We start from the raw sequence: 22,778 nt of genomic DNA on the forward strand, positions 1-22,778 counted from the left end.
TTACAAAAACAAAAGTCTCACCATTAAATGCCATGTCCTTAGCACACAATTATAATGTTCTCATTATAATATTATGTAGCCAATATGACAGCACATGCTGCACTTAATTGTATTTTCCCTTTAAGAACAGGAACTCCAAGGCATCCGAATTTTGTTGAAAAAAGTTAAAAAGCCTTTATTTTATTCATGGTTTAAACATTAAATCAGGGCTAAAAAAAGCATTCGTCAGGGTGTGTGTAACAAACAACGTCTCACATTCATTTTTAACAGCAGATAATTAGTCAAATTACAAACACCAGGTCGCTCTGTGTAAGGAGACCTAAAGAGAGAGAGAAAGTTAAAAACGCATATCTCGCAATATATAGTTGAATCGAACACACACACACACACACAAAAAAAGTACAATTAAACCAATATCATAAATATGAATAAAGTATACACGTCAAAATACACAAATATTGTATATATTCAAAATCAGATTACACAGGTCGAAATATATAAATAATCAAATAATGTATACATAAAATAATGCATAGTCTAACTTATTACTAGAAGAAGAAGAAAAAACTCGAAACTATATTACAAAAATGGTTCAAAGTCTAATTCTCCGTTTAAGCCTGGAAATGTAGTTGCTTTCAGTGTATAGATCCAGAAAGACTCTCTCTGTAAAAGTCTATTAACCCTGTTTTTATTGTTTTACTAAACCTCCTGCTCTTATTGACTTAGGGATATTTTCCCTTTTTTGAAGTGATTCCAATCATATTTCAAGCCATTCAAAAGCATTATGGCGAACAGTGCACATCTGAAGTGTCTCATCCATTATTATCAGCTTTAATACATCGGCTAAATCTTCTTATCGGACAGATAACATTATAAATGAACATATATCGGCCGATACCGATATGGTGGCCGATATATCGTGCATCCCTAGATATCAGAACTGGTATTTTGTGGCTTATTTTCCATGTGTATTTTCTTTATATGCGTATAATCCAATAAAATGTAACATTACATCTATATTATTCAGCTGTATTTGCTTAGAATTTATAAATGTCGGTATATATACATATTTTAAAAAAGTTTTACATTTATAAAGCACCAAAAAGTAACGCCAAGCTTCAGAAACATGGCTTTACTGTGTATTTTACAGCTGAGGTGTGTGTTTTAGTCATTTGTTGGATCATACCTCTCTTCTTCAGGTGGCAAGAGTAAATCAGTGGAGTTGGAGGATGTGAAGTTTCATCAGTGTGTGCGTTTGTCTCGATTTGAGAACGATCGCACCATCTCGTTCATTCCTCCGGACGGAGAGTTTGAGCTGATGTCCTACCGCCTCAACACGCATGTGAGAGTCGAAACTCATTCATACTTATTAAATTCAACCTCAGTTTGGGGATTTTGGGCTATTTTGCTTCTATATAGTGTGTTCTTTCATATTAGTAGAACAAAAACATCTAAAACTAACCTTTAAGTGTATATTTTATTGCACTTTATTTTTTTGCATCTGTAGATTTCAGTTACAATGCATTTCTTTAAAGAGTCAGAAATCTACACTTCAGTAGCTTTACAAACACCAAACTTGAATTTTTTTAACTTGGTTATATATTCTGACAGTTTTTGCGGACAGGTTTGTTAATATATTGTTTGTTTGTGCATTTGTTCATTTATTGTTCATTTATTATTAAAAAAAAGGTTTTTTTTTGTTTAGTTTTTTTCCTGGTAGCATTTTCAGATTTGTAAAGTGATAAAATCTCTGTAAAAACTGTTAAATATAAAATGTACAAAATGTAACAAATTTTGAATTGGCTTTTTCCAATGTTCAAATCTATGCAAATTAGTGCATATTTAAATAGCTAATGCAGCATTTGCATATTTAAACATATTTTTGCTATTCTTAATGTAATCAATCAACTGGGGAAGTATGACAATATGTATTAGTTAATGTTCAAATTCATATTTATTTTAGTGCTGTCAATCATCTATTGATCTAGTGAAACAATTAATTTTTTTTCTTCTTCTGTGTGAACAGGTGAAGCCGCTGATCTGGATCGAGTCTGTAATTGAGAAGCATTCGCACAGCAGAATCGAGTACATGATCAAAGTGAGAACGCATCCATCTATGTGACTTTGGGTTGATTTTATGCCGACACACAGCATCTGAGTTGACCCTCATGTTTCGTCTCTTTTACTCTAAGGCCAAATCTCAGTTTAAGCGACGATCCACTGCCAACAATGTGGAGATTCATATTCCCGTCCCGACCGACGCAGACTCGCCCAAGTTTAAGACCACAGTGGGCAGCGTGAAGTGGGTCCCGGAAAACAGTGAGATTGTTTGGTCCATCAAGTCTTTCCCTGTAAGAAAATGCATGCAGTCTCTTGTGCTATTATACATACAGTACTAGCTGAGGAGTGAAATATCAGCGGAAACTCATGTGTGTGTGTGTGTGTGTGTCTCAGGGAGGTAAGGAGTACCTGATGAGGGCTCATTTCGGGCTTCCCAGTGTGGAGGCGGAGGACAAAGAGGGAAAACCACCGATCAGTGTGAAGTTTGAGATCCCCTATTTCACCACTTCTGGAATACAGGTAATTCACCATCACGTTAGCTACGCTTCCGTCCAGAGTTAAACTGGGGAGCAAAATTACACAAGACATCTGCATATATAAAGCACCATTTCCATCCCATATGTTCAAGAGAACAAAATAATTGGGAAATTGGTGCAAAATATCTGTACCGTAATAAAAATGGGAGTTGCTGCAGTTGCGGAAGAAACTGGCTTTTTTTTTTATTCATCTTAAGTGACTTGCGAGCTCGTAGATGTACATAGAATAAATAATGTTACTTAAAAAGTAGAGTAACACTTTATGTGAATATAGCGAATAAACATGTTGAATATTTACGATCAGAAATCCTGATGTGTGGGGGGAACCCCGAGGACAAACCCGCGCACGCTCTGGAGATTATCACGTGAAACGAAACAATATCCAATCAGAAAGCGAGATGATGGAAGACACGATCATTCACATACACACACACACACACACACACACACACACACACACACACACACTTGCAGGAAGCTGAGTGTTAAGGGTTCAGTGAGGTTCAAAAGGGATTAAAGAACTCTTTCTAAAGAGAAAATAAATCCAATAAATAATAAATAAAGACAATAAATATTGAATATCTTTCTGTATAAAAGGTTATTTTTTTGAAAATCATTCCAAACACTATCATAGCAATTTCTTCCTGCCATGCTTATTCTGACGTCTCGCGAGATTTTGCGAGATTTCCTGTGTTCACACAGTCGAGACTCTAGTTGAAAATCTGTTGAGGATTTTTTGTCCTCTATCACATTTTGAAAATCTTATAAGATGTAAAAAATCTCTTGGTGTGTACCCAGCATTAGTTAATGTTAACTAATGAACCTTATTGTAAAGTGTTACCAAAAGTAGCTCCGGTGTTACAGTGTAAATTCAAAAAGCATCACTTTTACTTGTTACGTCCAAACGTAATGCTGACGCATTTGTTATGAGTAATTACATCTTTAACAAAAAAAAAAAGAATAATTTAATCATGATTAAATGTGTTTCTGATGAATATGTAAGTAGCTTTCCTCACCGGAGCAGATTTCTGTGGTCATCATCATGATGCGCTTCATGTTTTTGACATAAGGTGGCGCTGCTGACTGTTTAGCTGATGAATTGGTATTTTCCCAGATGCTGAACACCTGTCGCTCAGGCTGTGGCTGATCATGTGTTCTGCTTTTTCCTGTCACACGGATAGATGGCGCTATGAATCTGTATTTTAAACGCTTTATGCATGGACAAAGACCAACAAGTGTTTTTTGCAATGCATTAATACACGTGTGATTACCAAATCACACACCCCTTATTGAGAATACACTCCGCTTCATTACTATTCAATGATCAAGAGTAAATTAATTTCACAAAATAGGATGCTGTTGATTTTTGTTTTGTTTAAATCTGTGTTGAGCAATGTTGTCTTGTTGAAATGCTCTTTAGGAAACCTTGGTATTGTCTGTGTACTTTTTCCACATCTCTTTACACATCTGTGGTGGTTTGGGTTCAAATATGGTAACCAAGTAAAAGCAATGCAGTAGTTCACCTTTTTTTTCTGTTATGAATTACTTATGTTTGTTCATTTTTTGAAAAACAAATGGAGAAACCTGGAGATTTCTGTCCATTCACCTAAAACTCAGAAAGTACATAAAGAGATTGGCAAATAAATATTGGCTCAATCCTAGTCTTTTTATGATTAAAATATTTAATTTAGGCTTTTATTCTCATATAAAGATTGATCAAGGCACATAGAGAACTCAAATATGGTCAGACATCCTTGCTTTAACTTTCAATGAAGAGACAGAAGGTTTCATTAAAAATATCTTCATTTGTGTTTTGAAGATGAATGAAAGTTTTATGGGTTTGGAACGACATGGTGAGTAATTATGACAGAATTATCTATTTTTGCTGAACTAGGGGAACTACTATACTCTTTATCACTGTAAGATGAGGGTAAACGAGGGTTAGATGTTTTCATCTTTAATTGTTGATCGTTCAGCTGACGCAACATTGAGAATGTCTTTTCAACACAAATTCCTGTACACAGAAGTCTCTGGTAAATGTGTTGTGAAAACCGGATGTGTGTGTCCCACACTGCAGCGTTTTCATTCATGAAGTAGTAAATATGGCGTCTGACACCAGTGTTGTTGACTAAAACTATTAAAAAAACATTTTTGTTAATTAAGATAAAGCTGAAATAAAATATAAATGTTGGATAAAATACGTAATCTTAACGTAGAAGTGTTGCCTTGGGTGTCTCACTAAATATAACATATATTTTATGTTACTAAAGTTACAGTTAATAAAAATTAAAGCTAAATAAAAACAAAAATGAATGAGACAAAAATAAAAATAAACACTAATTAAAAATATGAATAAAATACATAAATAACACTAACATATCACTAGTGTACTCTAGTTATATTGGTCAATGAAAGCACAATATTTTTTTTATTATAAATATGCATTCTGCTTTAAAATTCATAAAATCCAAAATTGTTGTTTACCCCAAAAAATTATAATTCTTTCATTTACTCAAGTTTTTTTTTTTTCCAAACCAATGACTTTCGTACTTGCAGAACACAAAAGATATTTTGAAAATGTCTTGTGAAAAGTGTTTTTGTCCGTACAGTGAAAGCCAATGGGGTGCAATGTAGTTTTTGTTTCATTGTATGGCCAAAAACAGAAACATTCTTCAAAATATCTTCTTTTGTGCACAGAACAACATGTGGGTGTAGAAATGATGACAGGCTGTGGGTGAAGTATCCATTTAAAACTGTTCAGAGAATCATTATCATGCGTCTCGTACACGATTGTGGGGTTTAATCTCGTTGCATTAGAATAAACCGTTTAAATTGCGTGTAGTTGGAGCACCAAAGCTGTGTGTGTGTGTGAGTGTGAGGGAGAGAGTGTGTGTCTGTCTGTCCATGTGTGTGTCTGTCCGTCCGTCCATGTCTGTTCGTGTGTGTGAGAGAGAGAGAGAGAGAGAGAGAGAGAGTGTGTGTGTGTCAGTCTGTCCGTTTGTGTGTGTGTGTGTGTGTGTGTCTGTCCGTTTGTGTGTGTGTGTGTGTGTGTCTGTCTATCCGTGTGTGTCTGTCTGTCTGTCTGTCTGTGTGTGTGTCTGTCTGTCTGTGTGTGTGTGTGTCTGTTTGTCCGTGTGTGTGTGTGTGTGTCTGTCTATCCGTGTGTGTCTGTCTGTCTGTCTGTGTGTGTGTCTTTCTGTCTGTCTGTCTGTCTGTGTGTGTGTGTGTGTCTGTCTGTCTGTCTGTCTGTCCGTGTGTGTGTGTGTGTCTGTCTGTCTGTCTGTCCGTGTGTGTGTCTGTCTGTCCATGTCTGTCTGTCTGTCTGCCCGCCCGCGTGTGTGTGTCTGTCTGTCCGTGTCTGTCTGTCTGTCCGTGTGTGTGTGTGTGTCTGTCTGTCTGTCTGTCCGTGTGTGTGTGTGTGTCTGTCTGTCTGTCTGTCCGTGTGTGTGTGTGTCTGTCTGTCTGTCTGTCTGTCTGTCTGTCTGTCTGTCTGTCCGTGTGTGTGTCTGTCTGTCCGTGTCTGTCTGTCTGTCTGTCTGTCCGTGTCTGTCTGTCTGTCTGTCTGTGTGTCTGTCTGTCTGTGTGTGTGTGTGTCTGTTTGTCCGTGTGTGTGTGTGTGTGTGTGTGTGTGTCTGTCTATTCGTGTGTGTCTGTCTGTCTGTCTGTGTGTGTGTCTTTCTGTCTGTCTGTCTGTGTGTGTCTGTCTGTCTGTCTGTCTGTCTGTCTGTCCGTCCGTGTGTGTGTGTGTCTGTCTGTCTGTCTGTCCGTGTCTGTCTGTCTGTCCGCCCGCCCGCGTGTGTGTGTGTGTCTGTCTGTCTGTCCGTGTGTGTCTGTCTGTCCGTGTGTGTGTCTGTCCGTGTGTGTGTGTGTGTGTCTGTCTGTCTGTCCGTGTGTGTCTGTCTGTCTGTCCGTGTGTGTGTGTGTGTGTGTGTGTGTGTGTGTCTGTCTGTCCGTGCGTGCGTGCGTGCATGTGTGTGTGTGTTGTGGCTGTGACAGTGTCCTGATCCAGACAGTGGTGGCCGGTCAAAGCCGGGACAGACAGAACCGCAGCTCCTGCTGAATCTCGTGTTTTAGCAGACGGTGTGTTTATTTGTTACGGTCAGTCGTGTGTTTCTCAGGCCTCAGCAGTTTTTCAAGGCGGGCAGAGAAGACGACAACTGGATACGAGTACAGTTGAGCTATGAGAGTGTGTGGGACGTGTTCGAGGAAACTTTCTCCTGATGCTTGTTGATCTGAAGATGTTTCTCAAACAGAAGTTGTGCACTGCAGTTTTGGATTGAGCTGGATTCAAAATCATGCCCTGTTTTTTAGGTTTTAAATGAGCAGAAATTAAAGATGTTTATTTGTTTTGTTCAGTTTGAAGAATGAACAAAGTGGAGTAATTTCTTAAGTGGAGAAATTAAGACCACCTTTATTATAATTTTTCCATTAATTATGCTTTTTTGTTATATTATTAATATAAAATGTATTGTTTTATTATTATATAATAATATTATTGTATTTTTCTTAAATTCTCATTTTTTATTTTACAATGGAAAATTAATGTACTAATAATTGTAATATTTCTTTTAGTAATAATAGGCAAATTATTATAGTAAAGATTAACATTTAAAATTCATTATTAGAGCAGCACTGTGTATAATAATAATAATAAATAAATATTTTTCTTATTATTATTTTGTTATACAAATATTGATTTATAATCACAAATATTGCCAAATTGTGCCGTCCTACAAACAGCCATTGGAAACCAGAATTGTTTTAAATCTCATTTTTATTTGTCAGTTTTTGACAAATTTATCAAGAGAAAAAAACAAAAACACAATTCGATTTATTAATTTTTTTTCAAATTTTGCAGCAGGTGAGATTTGTGCATCTGACCACTGAAGCACCAGCACAACACGCATGATTTGAGGAATCATTAATGTCTGGAGTACAAACGCTGCTGGGTAGGGGTGTGCATTGGCACTGCCCTCACAATTTGATTCGATTACGATTCGATTCTACGATGCATTTAAATTCTACTGCACACAACAAGGCAAATTTTTCATCAGTCATGAGGCAATACAAGCAGTCATATATTGAACAACAGATTTTATTGGCTGCTATCTGTATCTTTGACAAAAATGTCATTAAACTAAATAAAATTGAAAGGTACAGGGTATTGGATATGGCATTTTCAAACCTGAAAAAGAAAACATAAATCACTGCTTTCAGTGCTTTGACCGAGAAATGTTTCTCTTCTCTCTGCTTTTGAACCATTTGAAATTAAATAGAGCAATAATAACAGCCAATTTTTTTTTGTATTGCCAACGTGCTTGATTTTAGTGTTGCAGGTTTTACACACCGCGCAAGTCTTGTCTAGTTTCCCATTAACTTCGTAGAATCCGAAATGTGCCCAGATGTCCGCTTTTCCAAGCTTTGGGTGCGTTTTTAATTACCCGTCTATCACAGTCATCTCCCTCCGCCTCAGCCATCTTGATTGTTGTTGTTCTTATGCCCTCGGAAGTAATTGAAACTTCACAACTTTATTGTCCAACTCAAGGCCGAATCGATTATTGTTGACACCACTACTGCTGGGGTTACTTTGCTCTTTCTTTTCCCAGATGCTTGATCTCTTATATAATGCCGTTAAGCACGTGAGGTGTTTGTGTTTGCGTAGGCGTTTACAGGTCAGTAACGTGCGCTGACTGATGGCCGTTGAGTGGCAGACAGGAGACTATGATCCTGATGAAGTTCCCTTGACCTAGAGATCGGCATGGTTGTATCTCAGTTCGCCTAATAGCAGGTTTGATTTGCATTGAGAGATGATCTTATGGAAAGTTCCCCATGCCGATCTCTAGGTGTGGTGAAGAGTGTGTGATGATGTGCGGATATTTTAATCCCAAAGGCCAAGGGAACTTCATCAGGATCATAGTATCCCGGATCCATGAAATAACTGGCCTTTAAAAATATAAATCTGCCGCATCTATGGGGATTTAACACAGGGGTGTCCTGACTAGAGGATGGATACCCGACCCGAGCCCGACGGGACCCGCCGGTACCCGACGGGCCGGGTTCGGACAGATATTTAGAAATGATGTTCGGGTCGGGCTCGGTCACAAGGCATTGAACATTTTAAATTTAAAACAGCTTATTATGTAGGTAGCCGATGTGCCTGATGCTTTCACTTGATGCAAACGTTCGTTTTTGTGATTAAAACCATAACATCCGTCTTCCTGTGTGCGGACATTTGTTTATGTAGCCGTGACAACGAAACACATGCATAATGTGCGCGCGCCAGGTGTTAAGAGCGCTTGTTGCTCCGCGCGCTGATGCACTTGTCCTGTTGACATTTCCGATTGCCTTCCTACAGTTGCTTAATAAAAGCGGGCTTTCCACACAAACAAACGTACAATTGTCATTAGTATGAGAAAAAAATGGGATTTTAACTGCCGGTCTCGGGTCGGGCTCGAACATAAATATCTTTATGCCTGTCGGACGCGGGCCGGGCTCGGACTGAAAAATTCGGCCCGATCCGCACTCTAGTCCTGACTTATGCACCCTGTGTTTTAAGGAAGAAGATTTATTTATTCACAACACATTATTCATTCATAAAGAAAATCGGTGTCCTTAAAGGTTGGAGTTTTCCTAATTTTTTTAAATTAAGGCATTAAGATCAATTACCAAAAGATGATTTTTTTTAGTCAACTTTAGCATGGGTGTGTTCACTTATGCATAAGCACTGTATAATGCCGTTAAGCATGTGTGGTGTTTGTGTTTTCATAGGCGTTTACAGGTCAGTAACGTGCGCTGACTGATGGCCGTCAGGTGTCATTCTTAAAGCGCGTGGAGTGATGAAGTGCTCTTTAAAGGAGACATTCCTCCTCCAGTTCCCACAGATGATGGATGTGTTCTCCGGAGGCGTAGAGACACTGTAAATGTTCAAATAAACAAAACAGACCTGAAGTATATTCCTGTTTGTTTTCTTAGATCAGGGAAAGGTGTATTCCAGGTTAAAAACAGTCTCGAGTACCACCAAAAATAGCTTAGCATCATCTCTCAGTTTGGTCAAAATAAAGCAAATGCACTTGTAAACTGTAATACGCAAATAAACTATTGGAAAATGCTGCTTGAAAGCTAAAAAAACACATTTCTTCTGCATTAGGATTTATCCAGTTAAAATGTTTTTAAACAGGTGAAAAAAATTAGATTTTTTCAAAAATGAAAAAAAAAATGTTTCACAGGTGAAACTCGAAAAATGAGAATATGGTGCAAAAGTTCATTTATTTCAGTAATTCAACTTAAAAGGTGAAACTAATATATTATATAGACTCATTACATGCAAAGTGAGATATTTCAAGCCTTTATTTGTTATAATTTGGATGATTATGCACGATATTGTAATTTTTCGAGTTTCACCTGTATAATGTGAGCATTGTTTGATATTCAGCTGTTTTTTGTCTATAATCCAGAAACCAGACGAACAATCGACAATAAAGTCCACAAACCGCACACTCAAATAACAGTGTGACTGCTGTGACATCAGATGAATCAGGCAAATTACAGAGAATCAAGAGAGTTTGCCGGTGAAACAGCAGTTTTTCGAGCCTGAACTCTGTGCGACCTCGAGTATGATACTCATAAAGAACTATTTCATTAAAATTACCTCGAATTTTAAAACGGGAGATGCTTGAAACTAGGTTAGATTTCCTCTATATAATGGTAAGTTGTGTTCGTCAGCCCACGCGGATATCAACGACATAAAACTCAATTTCCCCCAAGAGTGAGGATGTTTGGGCAAAAATGATGAGGGGAAAGTCAGATTTAATTAAGCGCTGAACTTATGTGAGATTTCCTCTCTCTCATTTTTGTGTCGTTTTCATTTAGCGCTCTTCATCTGCTTCCCAGCTGTCCTGCGGGGGGTTTTGATCTCCCCCGAACGTCTTCCTCCTCTAAAAAACCAAACAATTACAGCTTTGGGAACGTAAAATGCATGTTAGTTCTTCCATAAATCAAGACTATCTCGAATAAGCCACATGTGATCCGCAGTGGGGCTTCAATTAGAGGTGCATCTGATAACCTTTGATAAACGTATTATTATAGTAGAATATATAATAATACATTTCTGTGTTTATTTTCTAAATAGCTTTGGTCTGACTTTGTCCAATGTTAAATCTGAATCTCGACGCAAAACCACACTGTAAAAAGTGATTTAAAAAAAGTGAGGAAACCTGTTGCCTTTAAAAACTTCATGCATAATTGCAAAAAATAAGTTATGTGGAATTGTCAAGTTCACAACTTTCAATTTTATGAATCTTATTTAATAATTTTAAGGCAAAGGGTCACTTTTTTAAGTTAAGTAAATAAGATTCATAAAATTGAAAAAATTAAGTTATGTGAACTTGACAATTCCACATAACTTAATTTTTCCAATTTTATGAATCTTATTTAACTTAAAAAAGTGACCCTTTGCCTTAAAATTATTAAATAAGATTCATAAAATTGAAAAAATTAAGTTATGTGAACTTGACAATTCCACATAATTTAATTTTTTCAATTTTATGAATCTTATTTACTTAATAATTTTAAGGCAAAGGGTCACTTTTTTAAGTTAAGTAAATAAGATTCATAAAATTGAAAAAAGTAAGTTATGTGGAATTGTCAAGTTTACATAACTTAATTTTTTCAATTTTATGAATCTTATTTACTTAAAGTGTGTATGTCAGGTTAAATTTTTTATTATGATTAACACAAAATAGTTAGGGGAAATACAAGTTTGACAAGTTGATGTATTGTTTTGTATGTTTTTCGATACCTAAAGGCAGAATATAAGATGAAAAAGTTCGTTATTTTCAGTCCTCACTTAAAACTGCTCCTCATTCCAAACGAATCGTTTGACGTCATAACAGGGAGACGTCTCCCCAGCTCGCTGAGCTGTGTTGATAATTGTACGAGTGATAGAGCGAGAGAATTAGTTATTAGGACATTTATTTAGTTATTTAAGTTAGGTCGTTAGTATACGCAGGCGTATTTTCACGATGGTGAATTACTGCGTTTGTGCTGTGTGCAAAAACACCGTTAAAACCGGTCACAGAGTCCACTGTGTTCCGTGCCTGGGTCAACTTTGTTCGGACCAAACGCGCTGACTTCAGTGCTGCCTCGGTCATTTGCAGCGCCCATTTCACTGAGAAGGACTACGCGGTTGGAGATCTCATGAGTTATAAAATGGGATTTAAAACCCGAGTGAGACTGACAGCTGATGCGGTGCCTACGGTGCTACTGAAGCAGTCGATCGCGCCCGCGTCTCTCTCACTCACTCACACACACACACACACACACACACACACACACACACACACACACACACACACACACACACACACACCAACATATTCCAGCATTGCAATCTTGACACCGCAGGCTGTTCATTATAGCCACGGAGCTTCAGAGCTAAGGCGGAGCTACAGATTAGGTGTCCCTAAATAACCCGCGTATAACAGTAAGCCAACGTTAGTTCCGCATGAATTAATTTGCACGCGAGTTTTATTTATTTTTATACCGTGTATTCTCCGTGTATATTCAAGCACCGAACCGTGACGCCCGTAACGTTTCGGTTCAATACGAATACATGTACCGTTCCACCGCTAAGTTATGCCTATACTACCAGACACCTGACCAACTCTCCACTGCTTCTCTTCACACCAGATATTTATGTTTCTTCGATAGGAATTATTTGATTTCTGTTTGGCTCCTCATCTGTCTCCCGCCTGGGAGGCTCAAAATTGTATGGCTGTGGGCCATCGTATAGGTTTGAGGGGGATTTTGGATCTCCTCAGACTCAAAACTCTCCATACTTCAATAGAACTTTGTTGGCACGTCTCCCTTGTATGACGTCACAGCTCAGCCCTTGTTTTAAAAATATGATCTTGACAGAAATGGCTATAAATCTTATTGCAGGGCAGTTACAGTAATAATTTTAATGCTAATTACATTTTCACTCAGACATCTAACCCTTATTTAATATATCTAAAAAAAAAAATGAACCTGACATACACACTTTAACTTAAAAAAGTGACCCTTTGCCTTAAAATTATTAAGTCAAATGATCACTTTTTACAGTGCATTTTAATCGGTGTCAATTATTAGAATTTTTTGTTGTTTTTCCTTGCCTTTGCCGTTTGTCTTGTGTTTTACATTGTCAATATTTTGTCATTTCATTCAAAATGTGCATTTTAATATCATTAAAATGTCATGGTTAGGTTAATGAAAAGATAATTTTAGTTGACTATAATATGCAAAATGACAAATATTGTGTAATAGTGCATGACAAAATATTCACAACTAGCGTTGCACATTCTACTATTTGACTATCATGTAACTAAGTTCACACGTTTCACTGTCTGTGCAAAAGCATGTTGTAATAAATGTATTTTGTTGATATAGCAATATATATATGATTGATATTGCTGCTTCATCTCGCACACACATATATATATATACACATACAAACGAATATATTTATTTATACATACAGTATATACATTTATTTATTTGTTTGTTTGTTTTAATCTGTTTATTTTTGTATGTCCCCCATACGTCTTACTCCTCAAAAGACCAAACGATAACCGCTTCGGAGAGGGAAAATGCAGGCTAGTTCCTCCATAAATCAAGACCATCACAAATCGGCCACATCTGATCCCTAGTGGGCTTCAATTAGAGACGCATCACGAACAGTCAACTCGACTCGGCTCCACGGTGAACTTGTTGACTGCTCGGTTCCCGTGAGAGAGGCAGTCTGGGTGCTGACCTGGTCGGAAACCTCAGGAAGGCTTTGATAACCTCTCCCGTCTCCATACACCAGCCTGTCTCCCGGCCTGAGCGCCAGGCGTCGAGTCCCCTGCCATTAACGCTGCCAGCTGATTGTGCGGGTTTGGTCAAGCCTCAAGCCTTAGGCCGTTTGTCTAAGACTGGCCGACCGCATCTAGAGATCTGCAGTCTGTCTCGATGCACTGGACAGTCGTGGCCTTTGGACTATCACCACTAGTCTGTCCTGGTCACAAATAGACACATGCATGTGCTATTTTTAGGGTTTTATATGAAAAATGGGAATAGGTTTCCCAGCATGGCTATATTTGTGTTCTGATGAACCTCGTGTGAAAGCGTAAACACTGACAGTTTTCTGATCCTCGAAGTGCTCGGCTTCTGCAATTAAAGTTGTGTGTTTGCACACTGTTATTAGCTGGAACGTGCAGCATCTCATTGCCGGTTCTGCAGTAAATGACCGTTCCTCTATTACCGTCAGGAGCTCATCGGCTCTGAGGGCACAGACTTTGTAGACGTGTAATTTTCTCAAATATTTCTACAACACAAACAATCTTTTACTCCCTTAAGCTTTGAGCTCTTTAGGACCGTTGCTCGCATGTCAGAGCTGTGGCCTAATAACACATGTTCGAGTCTGGCTCGCAACATTTTCTGAGGTCATTCCAAACCTATCTTGTCGTATTTCTACATCCAGAAAAGTGCCATAAACGCCTAAAATAAAATGCATTTCATTTTTGAACCACAGATTCAGAATATGATCTCAAAATTCAAAGTGTCGGGTTGGTGGGTGTTAATCTCAAGCCCTGTGGCATTAAGCCTTGTATTGTTTTTCACTCGTCATGTTGTTGTGAACAGTATGTTTTAATTTAAACTGATTGTAATGATGCATCTTTGTCCATCTCATTATCAATCTAAAAAAAAAAAACTCAATTACTGTCGTTTAGCAACATCCCTCATGTATATTCTGTTGTGTTGTTTACATAGTGAGTAAATGATGCATGTAAAGAGCTGAGTCAGCAACAGGTCGAGGATTTGATGTGTGTGTGCGCGTCTGTGGCCGTTTATGTTCGTGCAAGTCTGACTACCCCGTCTCCGACTTTGAGCTCGCTCCACTGGCCAGTTAGTTCATGCTAATGAGAGACCGGTGACCACGCAAATCTCAGCACTACCCACACGTCCAGCGTCCTCAGTGACGGCTACAAATATACACTTGTGTTCATGAAGGGCTGACCGAGCCAAAGGCGACCAAAGCATGACATAAACTCAACCCGACAGGACCGAATCGCTACATTTACACAAAACAAGCGTCGCACAGTTGCTCGGATGGCTCTGCATTTAGACCTTTACAGTCTGGCCGTCTCGCTGTGCCCGTCTGCTGTCCGCTTGCACTGATGGTGGCCTGGTGAGTTTGTGTGAGCTGCACCCAAGAGTGGCACATTACCGGCCCACGGACGCCAGGACACGGTGTCCCCAAAAATACCTCCCGAAACGTGCCCGCGCAGGGCTGTCCTCATGCTTTAACTGGACCACGTTCTTTAAAAAAAATCTGCATTGATACCTAGAATACATCTCAGTCTAATTTGCGTCCGCAGGGCTATTTCTGAAGGTTTAGACGGAGGTTTTCACAGAGAATAGAGTCCATGATTAGAACAAACGCTCGGCAGATTAAAAACCCAACAAACACAGAGTTGCTGGAGGACAGCACTACTGTAATTTCATTTGTCTTAAATGTCCACCCTGATCTCGAGAGAGGTTTAAAGGTGACTAGCGACATCAAATGAAAGTGCAAAAATAAAGATAGCTTCCAAAAAAAATTCGCAAACACTCCTACCGCCCCTTCCACCCCCGCTTTTCATTGTTCTGTCAAACAGATAGTAACTTACTCATTGACTTTATTTTAGAGTTCGTATATACTGTATATATCAGGGCTCAACATATGCTTGTCCTTTAGACAAGTAAATCGGTCCTTCACTTGTCCAAGCAAAAAAGTTGCTTGTTTGGAGAGATTTTTTTTTTTTTTTTTTTTACATTTATTCTGATGTATAATATGTATACATTTACTCTTTGACATATTTAAATCTGCATTTTTGTGATATTTCACAAGAGGGATTTTTTTATTTTACCTTTATAAAGGGCTTTCCCCCCAATCTTATTAAATGTATGCTTCATCTTTCATTTTAAATTCTTAAATTTGATAAAAAAAAAAAAAGTAAATAGAATATCAAGACTCTATAGAGTGGCTACTTATCAAATAAAAAATTATACACTGAAAAATTACAACTGCATTAAATAATGTTAGGAAATTGTTTTAAATATTTTTTGAAAATACAAATAAGAAATGTTGGGTTGGGTTGGATTATGCTTCCTAAACACATAACTAAACCGCCAGTACATGGAGACAAGTGAGTGAGTAATTTATTAAACAAAATATTGAAAACATTTAAATGGCTGATTCATTCAAGAATGAGGCAATTGTCTATGAATGGGTCATTGAATCTTTCACTCAACCGATTTGTACAAAACACTGAATCATTCAGGAATGAAACCCGGTTGAGTGTTGCTGTGAGATGTGCTAACAGAACAAAAACAATCAATATTGCATCTAAAATGTAAGTGACAATTTTTTTTGTTATTGACGTTTTCAATCAGGTTTCTCTTTTTTACTTGTTCACTTGTTTCCGGACAAGCGGATTTGCATAAAATATTAGCCCTGTATACCATATTTTCCGGACTATAAGTCACACTTTTTTCATAGTTTGGCTGTCCTGCGACTTATATATCAAAATGAATTCATACTGACTGAGATGAACCAAGAGAAAACATTACCGTCTACAGACATGAGAGGGCGCTCTAGTTAGCGGAGATGTTCAGAAGCGACACAGAGGAAGAACTCAATGTATTCAGTGTTGTGGAGTTAGATCGGGAGCTTGGTGAACTTGCTTACCGGTAACTTGTTGGACCGGACTCGCTGGCTAATGTTAGTTTAGCCTACTCAGCCGCAGGTATATATTCTTTATGGTATTGTGCAGCTGAATAACTGTGTGTTACGCTAACACACCGGACACTATTCAGCCTGTTGTTCTGTGTGATATTGTGGAGCTGAATAACTTGCCTTTCCAGATTAAATGTCTGTTCTTGGTCTTGGATTTTGTGAAATAAATTTCTAAATATATTCGACTTATAGTCCAGTGCGACTTATAGTCCGGAAAATACAGTATATATATATATATATATATATATATATATATAATATAATATATGTATATGTTGTTTAATGTAGAAGCAAACTACTTGGTACTTGAGGCCGTAAGAAACCACCCAGAACGTTATTTATAACAAGCATAAGACTTAGATTAAAATAGTTGTCTCAGCACATTAAACTCGCTAAACAATATTTTAACATGGGAAAATACAACACACTTCATCTCTAATTCTGAGTATCAGGGTATCTGTCATCTCTTACAAAACGTGATTGTGCGCTTTCAGCATGTTTGGAGGAGTTGTGCAAAAGCTTCTGTTGTGAGCAGTGATGCAAGGCCCCGTCGTAAGGATGCAACGAGTGACTCAACAGCGCTCGGCAGTGAAAGGTGCCGTTTCCCCAATCTCACTTCTTCATGCGCTTCCGCCCGCGGCGTTACTCTCTGCCACTTTCCCAGGCTCTGCTGCCCGTGTGGTGCCCGCGCTGGCCTGACCTGAAGCTAATGCTAAATTATGTTTAGATGCCGCAAGACTGGGATGTTTGTGCCATTGTGAGATATTTCCCAACCCCATTTTTTTATTGCATCATATTGCATACTATCAATTAACTATTAACCTTGCATATGTGCGAGTAATTGATATGTGCATAAGACAAAGGCAATTACCTAGAAAAAAAAGTGTACAGGATTTATCATCAAATTGCATAATAAAATACAATATTTTTGTTCTTTCTTTGTCAATTTCATTTATATAGCACTATTTAGCACAACCTAGGTTGACACCAATGTGCTGCACAATAAAAACAACAAGACAATACAGTATAATTAATAACCCAATGCAAAACAGGTGAAACTGGAAAAATTTGAATATGCAAAAGTTCATTTATTTCCGTAATTCAACTTAAAAAGTGAAACTAATATATTATATAGACTCATTACATGCAAAGTGAGATATTGCAAGCCTTTATTTGTTATCATTTTGATGATTATTACAGCTTATGGAAACCCCAAATTCAAAATTAGAATATTGTGAAAAGGTTTTCATAAACTGTAAGCCATAATCATCAAAATTATAACACATAAAGGCTTGAAATATCTCACTTTGCAAATAATGAGAATATATAATATATTAGTTTCACCTTTTAAGTTGAATTACGGAAATAAATGAACTTTTACACCATATTCTAATTTTTCGAGTCTCACCTGTAAAACTTCCTCGTTGATTATATGCTAAATCAAACAAATTATGTGTTTTTAACTTAAATTTATGGTAAATGCATGATGATGCAGATCTAATACTGAAGGGAAAAGCATTCTCTCTTTAAAGCATCTGTAGTCAACTGTGCACTGTAGAGATGCTGTGTGCAATGGAAAAGCATCTTACAGTAAATGTTGCATGTCATTTACACACAACCAAAGGCTTTGACACTAGTGTTTTGCATCCATCCATTTGGCTGAATGAATTCACACACAATACATTGCTGTGTTTCGACAGGTGCGTTACCTGAAGATCATCGAGAAGAGCGGCTATCAGGCCCTCCCGTGGGTTCGGTACATCACCCAGAACGGAGGTAAGAGACTCGCTCATCCTCTTCCTCATCCTCTTTCTCTATTTTTGTCTTTGTTTTTCACAGCATTGCAGGTATTTGGCAACTATTAAGCAATGCGGTGCAGAATGATGGGAGATTAGTGTTGAATGCGGAGGTGAAATTGTTCTGTGAAAAGAGGATGTTCAGGACATACGCGTGCAGAGATGGTGAAACCGAGATAAAATTAGAAACGCTGGTACAGTTTGTAGTACATAGTGTTGGACTTTTTTTTTTTGAATTCGCATTTTAAAGTTTGACACACGTGCGCACTCGTTAACCAAGAGTTGAGCCTCCGTATGTTGCACATATTTTATTAGTCAAAGGTATTATTTTATATTTTTGAGTGGTATAGTAAAGCAATATATGATTTGGATATAATATAATATATCTGAAATAATTCAGATATATAAATGATCAAGACATGTTTAATAAACACAAGAATTGGTTTAATAAATGTCATTGAATTTTTGACATTTAGATATTAATTTATTTTTTTAAAAGACACATGATGACAAACTAATTATCGAATCGATTTAATAAAATGGACAGTTTGAACTGATTCACAGAAGTGAATTGAACTCTCAGTTTAACCCCTTAAGCGGCACCCGCTTTTTTTAATAGACATGAAAATGCACGTTCTGAACTTAAATGGTTGTAATTCAAGAATGCTTTTGACTATAGATGTAAGATTGGTCTTGTTTTAAAGAAGACATTTGGCAGATTTTTGTAGAAGTGAAATAAATTAAGAAAGTTAAACAGAAAAAAGTTATAGAAGTTTGAGTTTATGAAAATGTACAAATGTTACAAATTTTATTATTCATATTTTATATAAAATATATTTTTTCAAAACCTGGTAGACTCTAAAAATGCAAATACATCAAAGCCAAAAATCTTAACAAGTTGTGTTTCAAATTTTAGGTTGATATCTCAAAAAATAAGCGTTCAGTGAGATTTAGTTTGGGCGCAGTACCACACTTCTCCACTAGTGGACATTACTGCCCGTATAAGGGCGCCTCCATTTCCATATGTGGTTTGAGTGATCTGAACCATTATTATTACAATTTTCATACAATTTATGAAGTTGGCATCCTATTTAAAAGTAGTATTGGAAGTTTGGCAGATGTAAAAAAATTAATTCAACCTCTAAGAAACACAAAAGATCACGTATGTGCATTATAGCTCGCTGCACATCACTAATGCTGAATCTATTATTTTTTTCTTTATATTTAAAACATTTTCAGACCTTTTTTTCTAAAATAATTGAATGGATGCTACACTCTAAAAAATGCTGGGTTGTTTCAACCCAATTTTGTGTAAAATATGGACAAACCCAACCGTTGGGTTACATTTTTACATTACATTTATAACCCATCGTTTGTCCATATTTTACACAAAATTGGGTTGAAACAACCCAGCATTTTTTAGAGTGTATCTTTTGAACTCTTGGCATGAAAACAAACTGAGGTTTCTACCATTCTTTCATGATTTTTCATGTTCATCACTATTTCAAAATAAAGGTATGAACACGCCTTAGGAGTATGAAAATATTCTTGTTGCAAATTGATAAATTACGGCTCCTCTGAAATGTATTTTGAAAATCAGTCACCAAAACTAGAGATTGCTTTCAAATGATTAGTTTAGGTTTAGTATAGGATATTACTGTTTTAAATATGTAATGGCTGTGCCAATCGGATAGTTCACCCAAAAATGTATGACTTTCTTGTTCTGCTGAACACAAAATAAGATATTTTGAAGAATGTTGGTAGCCGAACAGTTTCTGTTCCCAATTGACTTCCATAGTATTCCAAGTCAATGTGTGCCGTCATCTGTCTGGCTACCAACATTCTTCAAAATATATAAAAAAAACATTTTTTAGGTGAAATATCCCTTTAAACCAGAGGCACTATTAAACCCTCTTTGTCTTGAAGCTCTCAGGGTTGTGAAACTATAATGACAGGAAATTTAAGGACAAAATGCAGTGTTCATATTGCAAAATTGTTGCTTAACTTTCTATAATCATGTAAACTAGATTTAGTCTTCCTCTATGTGTGTGTTGTTTACTTGATCTGCTACGCTGGATTGACCAATCGGCATCAAGCAAGTTTTATAATCATAATTTGTCCGTTTTGTGAACTTATGTCTCAATTTTACAGATTTGATTGTGTTTTGATGGGTGGAGAGAGAAAGTTCAGCTGTCACAATTAACTTTCGCCCCGTGTTTTCATTTTTTCCTGTTTCCTGTCGTTCTGGGCATTTAATTAAGCGTTGCTCATTTCCTCCTTTCTTTGCAGACTATCAGCTGCGGACTCAGTGAACGTGAGGAATTGGTCCAGAGCATCATGGGTCAAGGATGTGTGTCTGTCTCTCTCTCTCTCTCTCTCTGTCTTTCTCACACTCATCTGCAGTAGTGCTTTGTCTGATTTAAAAGAAATACGGGCCGTGTTTTGGCTAGATCTTAGATTTATAGATTGGAATTAAATCTTTCATACAGTGTTACTTATATTTTGTCCAAATTCCCCCCCCCCCCCCCCCCCCGAGTACAAAGACCCTGAACATTAGAAAAGGCAGATACGAAACACTCCAGCACATTTGAATCATATGAATCTGTACTTGTTTTTAGAATCAAGATTTATTTTATATTATAATCATGATAATTGATCACATTCCCCTTCAAATTCTCATTGATTCTTTTGATTTTGTGTTGAAATATGAGCCATAATTGCAAGTACTGAACTAATTTCAGGGTCTTTCCTCGTGCTTTAATTCACAAACTGCAGATGTGTGTGTTCAGTTCTGTCGTGTCAGTGTGCGTTTGACAGTTAACGGGAATCATGTTCCTCGACGTTTCATGAAAACGCAGTCCTTAACCAATGGTTTCACGTCACATCTCAAGGAGGAAGTGTTCATATACGCGTTACATTTCAGAAGACGACGTTTCCATACTGTAAATGTGTGCGCTTATTCATCAGTTGACCTCGACAGCGGTCGGAGGGTCACAGAGATAGTGTATTGCACATTACAGAAGTGTCCAAGTCCAAAAAAAGGTCAACTGAATAGAAATATTATAGTGTAAATCCACCGTTTCACATGAGCTAATCCAGTAGCAGTTCTTGCGGACGTCCTCGGATATTGGTTTTGTCAGTATTTTTGACGTTATTCCTTTTGTTGCCATTAATGTTTTATTTTCTAGTGTAGTATTCATGATTCAGTATTATTGGTTACAGTAGCGACTGCTCTGGGATCTGTTCACAGTACCTCGTGTGAGTTTACTACACACAGAAATACACTCGATTTAAGACTATTCAACACGACTCAAATCTAAGGTCAACCATCGTGCCATTTTAAAAGTAGAAGAATATGTGTTTTCTTTTGTATTGCTAATCTGATGATTTGTCCGGTTCATTTCATTTGCCTTTGAAGGATTGAATGTGAAGGTTACCATGTTTACTGTGGTACTGCATGCGGTGTAGCTGAAATGTGACAATTGCATTCCTCTCAAAAATCTTCTTGTATCTCATTTAAATTATTCACCTGTCTGTACACGTCAAGCATCATAAAGTACCTGTTTAGAAAATACCTCTTCTGATCAGTTTCATACTTGCTGCTGTCTGAAATTTGCATTTATCCGGGACAAGAACCGCCCACTTATGATAGACATACAACATTATTTTCACAGAGGTCAAAATTAAACCGTTTATTTTTTAACCACATGAATCAAGTCAGGTTTTAAGGGTGTGTGTCACACTTGGCATGTTTGGTTGGATTAAAACGAACCCTGGTGCGATTGCTCTGTTAGTGCGGTTCATTTGAATAAGTGTCAGGGTTCCTACGGGGTTTGGAAAAGTATGGAATTTGATTTGAGTAATTTCCAGGTCTGGAAAAGTATGGAAAAAAGAAAGCAGAGTATGGAAAAATATTTGCATTTTCAGACTATTGCCCCTGTTTAGTTTTCTATAATAGAAATGAATCTAATCTAATGAATTTAAAATAATAATAATAAAAAAATGCTGTGCATTCACGAGTTCACACATACATGAAATCAGATATAGTAATTTATCCCCTCTTTGACTGGGATAGAAAACCAGCCAAGAGTGAGGTGATGGGGTGGTGGAGGGATGCTGTGAAACTGTCATGATGGGACACGGGTGATACCGGCTTAAATCCACTTTTTGGGGTGAAAACACTGACATGGCTAAGACTTTTGCACAGTAGTGTATATGATAAACTTTTTTGTGCCCTCGAGAAACTATTCACATGTGCACGTGAATTGTTTTGCATGCTTGCGCATTACAATTTCTGGTTTTATATATAACCTATGTCTACTGACACTACAGCAGAATATATAAATAACTGGCTTAAAATCATTTTTGGGGCCTGAAAATACTAATTTTGCTTTGGAGGTCTCCTACAAAAAAACGCTTTCATTTTTGCATCAATATACATTGCACATTGCCACATTTTTCATGATTCTCACACAGGTTTGATGATTCAGTCTCTTTAAATCCCTCCTTGTCACGAGCCTACTCTGCTGTGATTGGTCTACCACTTACAGTGCTTGTCGGAAGCCCACACCACTACTAAACCTACCCTAC

The 22,778-nt window shown here is 37.3% G+C and overlaps 2 protein-coding genes across 2 annotated transcripts in view; one reads left to right on the forward strand and one right to left on the reverse strand.

The window, feature by feature from the left end:
- ap1m1 (adaptor related protein complex 1 subunit mu 1) overlaps nt 1-21,967 on the forward strand; it is a 30,428-nt gene extending 8,461 nt beyond the window's left edge. The window contains exons 7-12 of the mRNA XM_079612881.1: nt 1,200-1,342; nt 2,027-2,098; nt 2,193-2,351; nt 2,455-2,580; nt 18,093-18,168; nt 20,478-21,967. Of these exons, the coding sequence (XP_079469007.1) occupies nt 1,200-1,342; nt 2,027-2,098; nt 2,193-2,351; nt 2,455-2,580; nt 18,093-18,168; nt 20,478-20,500 (599 nt within the window). The 3' untranslated portion in view covers nt 20,501-21,967. The remainder of the gene's footprint in view (nt 1-1,199; nt 1,343-2,026; nt 2,099-2,192; nt 2,352-2,454; nt 2,581-18,092; nt 18,169-20,477) is intronic.
- LOC306999009 (uncharacterized protein) overlaps nt 1-22,778 on the reverse strand; it is a gene marked incomplete at both ends in the record, with an annotated part of 70,044 nt that overhangs the window by 15,971 nt on the left and 31,295 nt on the right. The window lies entirely within an intron of this gene.

The sequence above is a fragment of the Phoxinus phoxinus genome (assembly GCF_949152265.1).
Source record: "Phoxinus phoxinus genome assembly, chromosome: 5".
Lineage (NCBI taxonomy): Eukaryota > Metazoa > Chordata > Actinopteri > Cypriniformes > Leuciscidae > Phoxinus > Phoxinus phoxinus.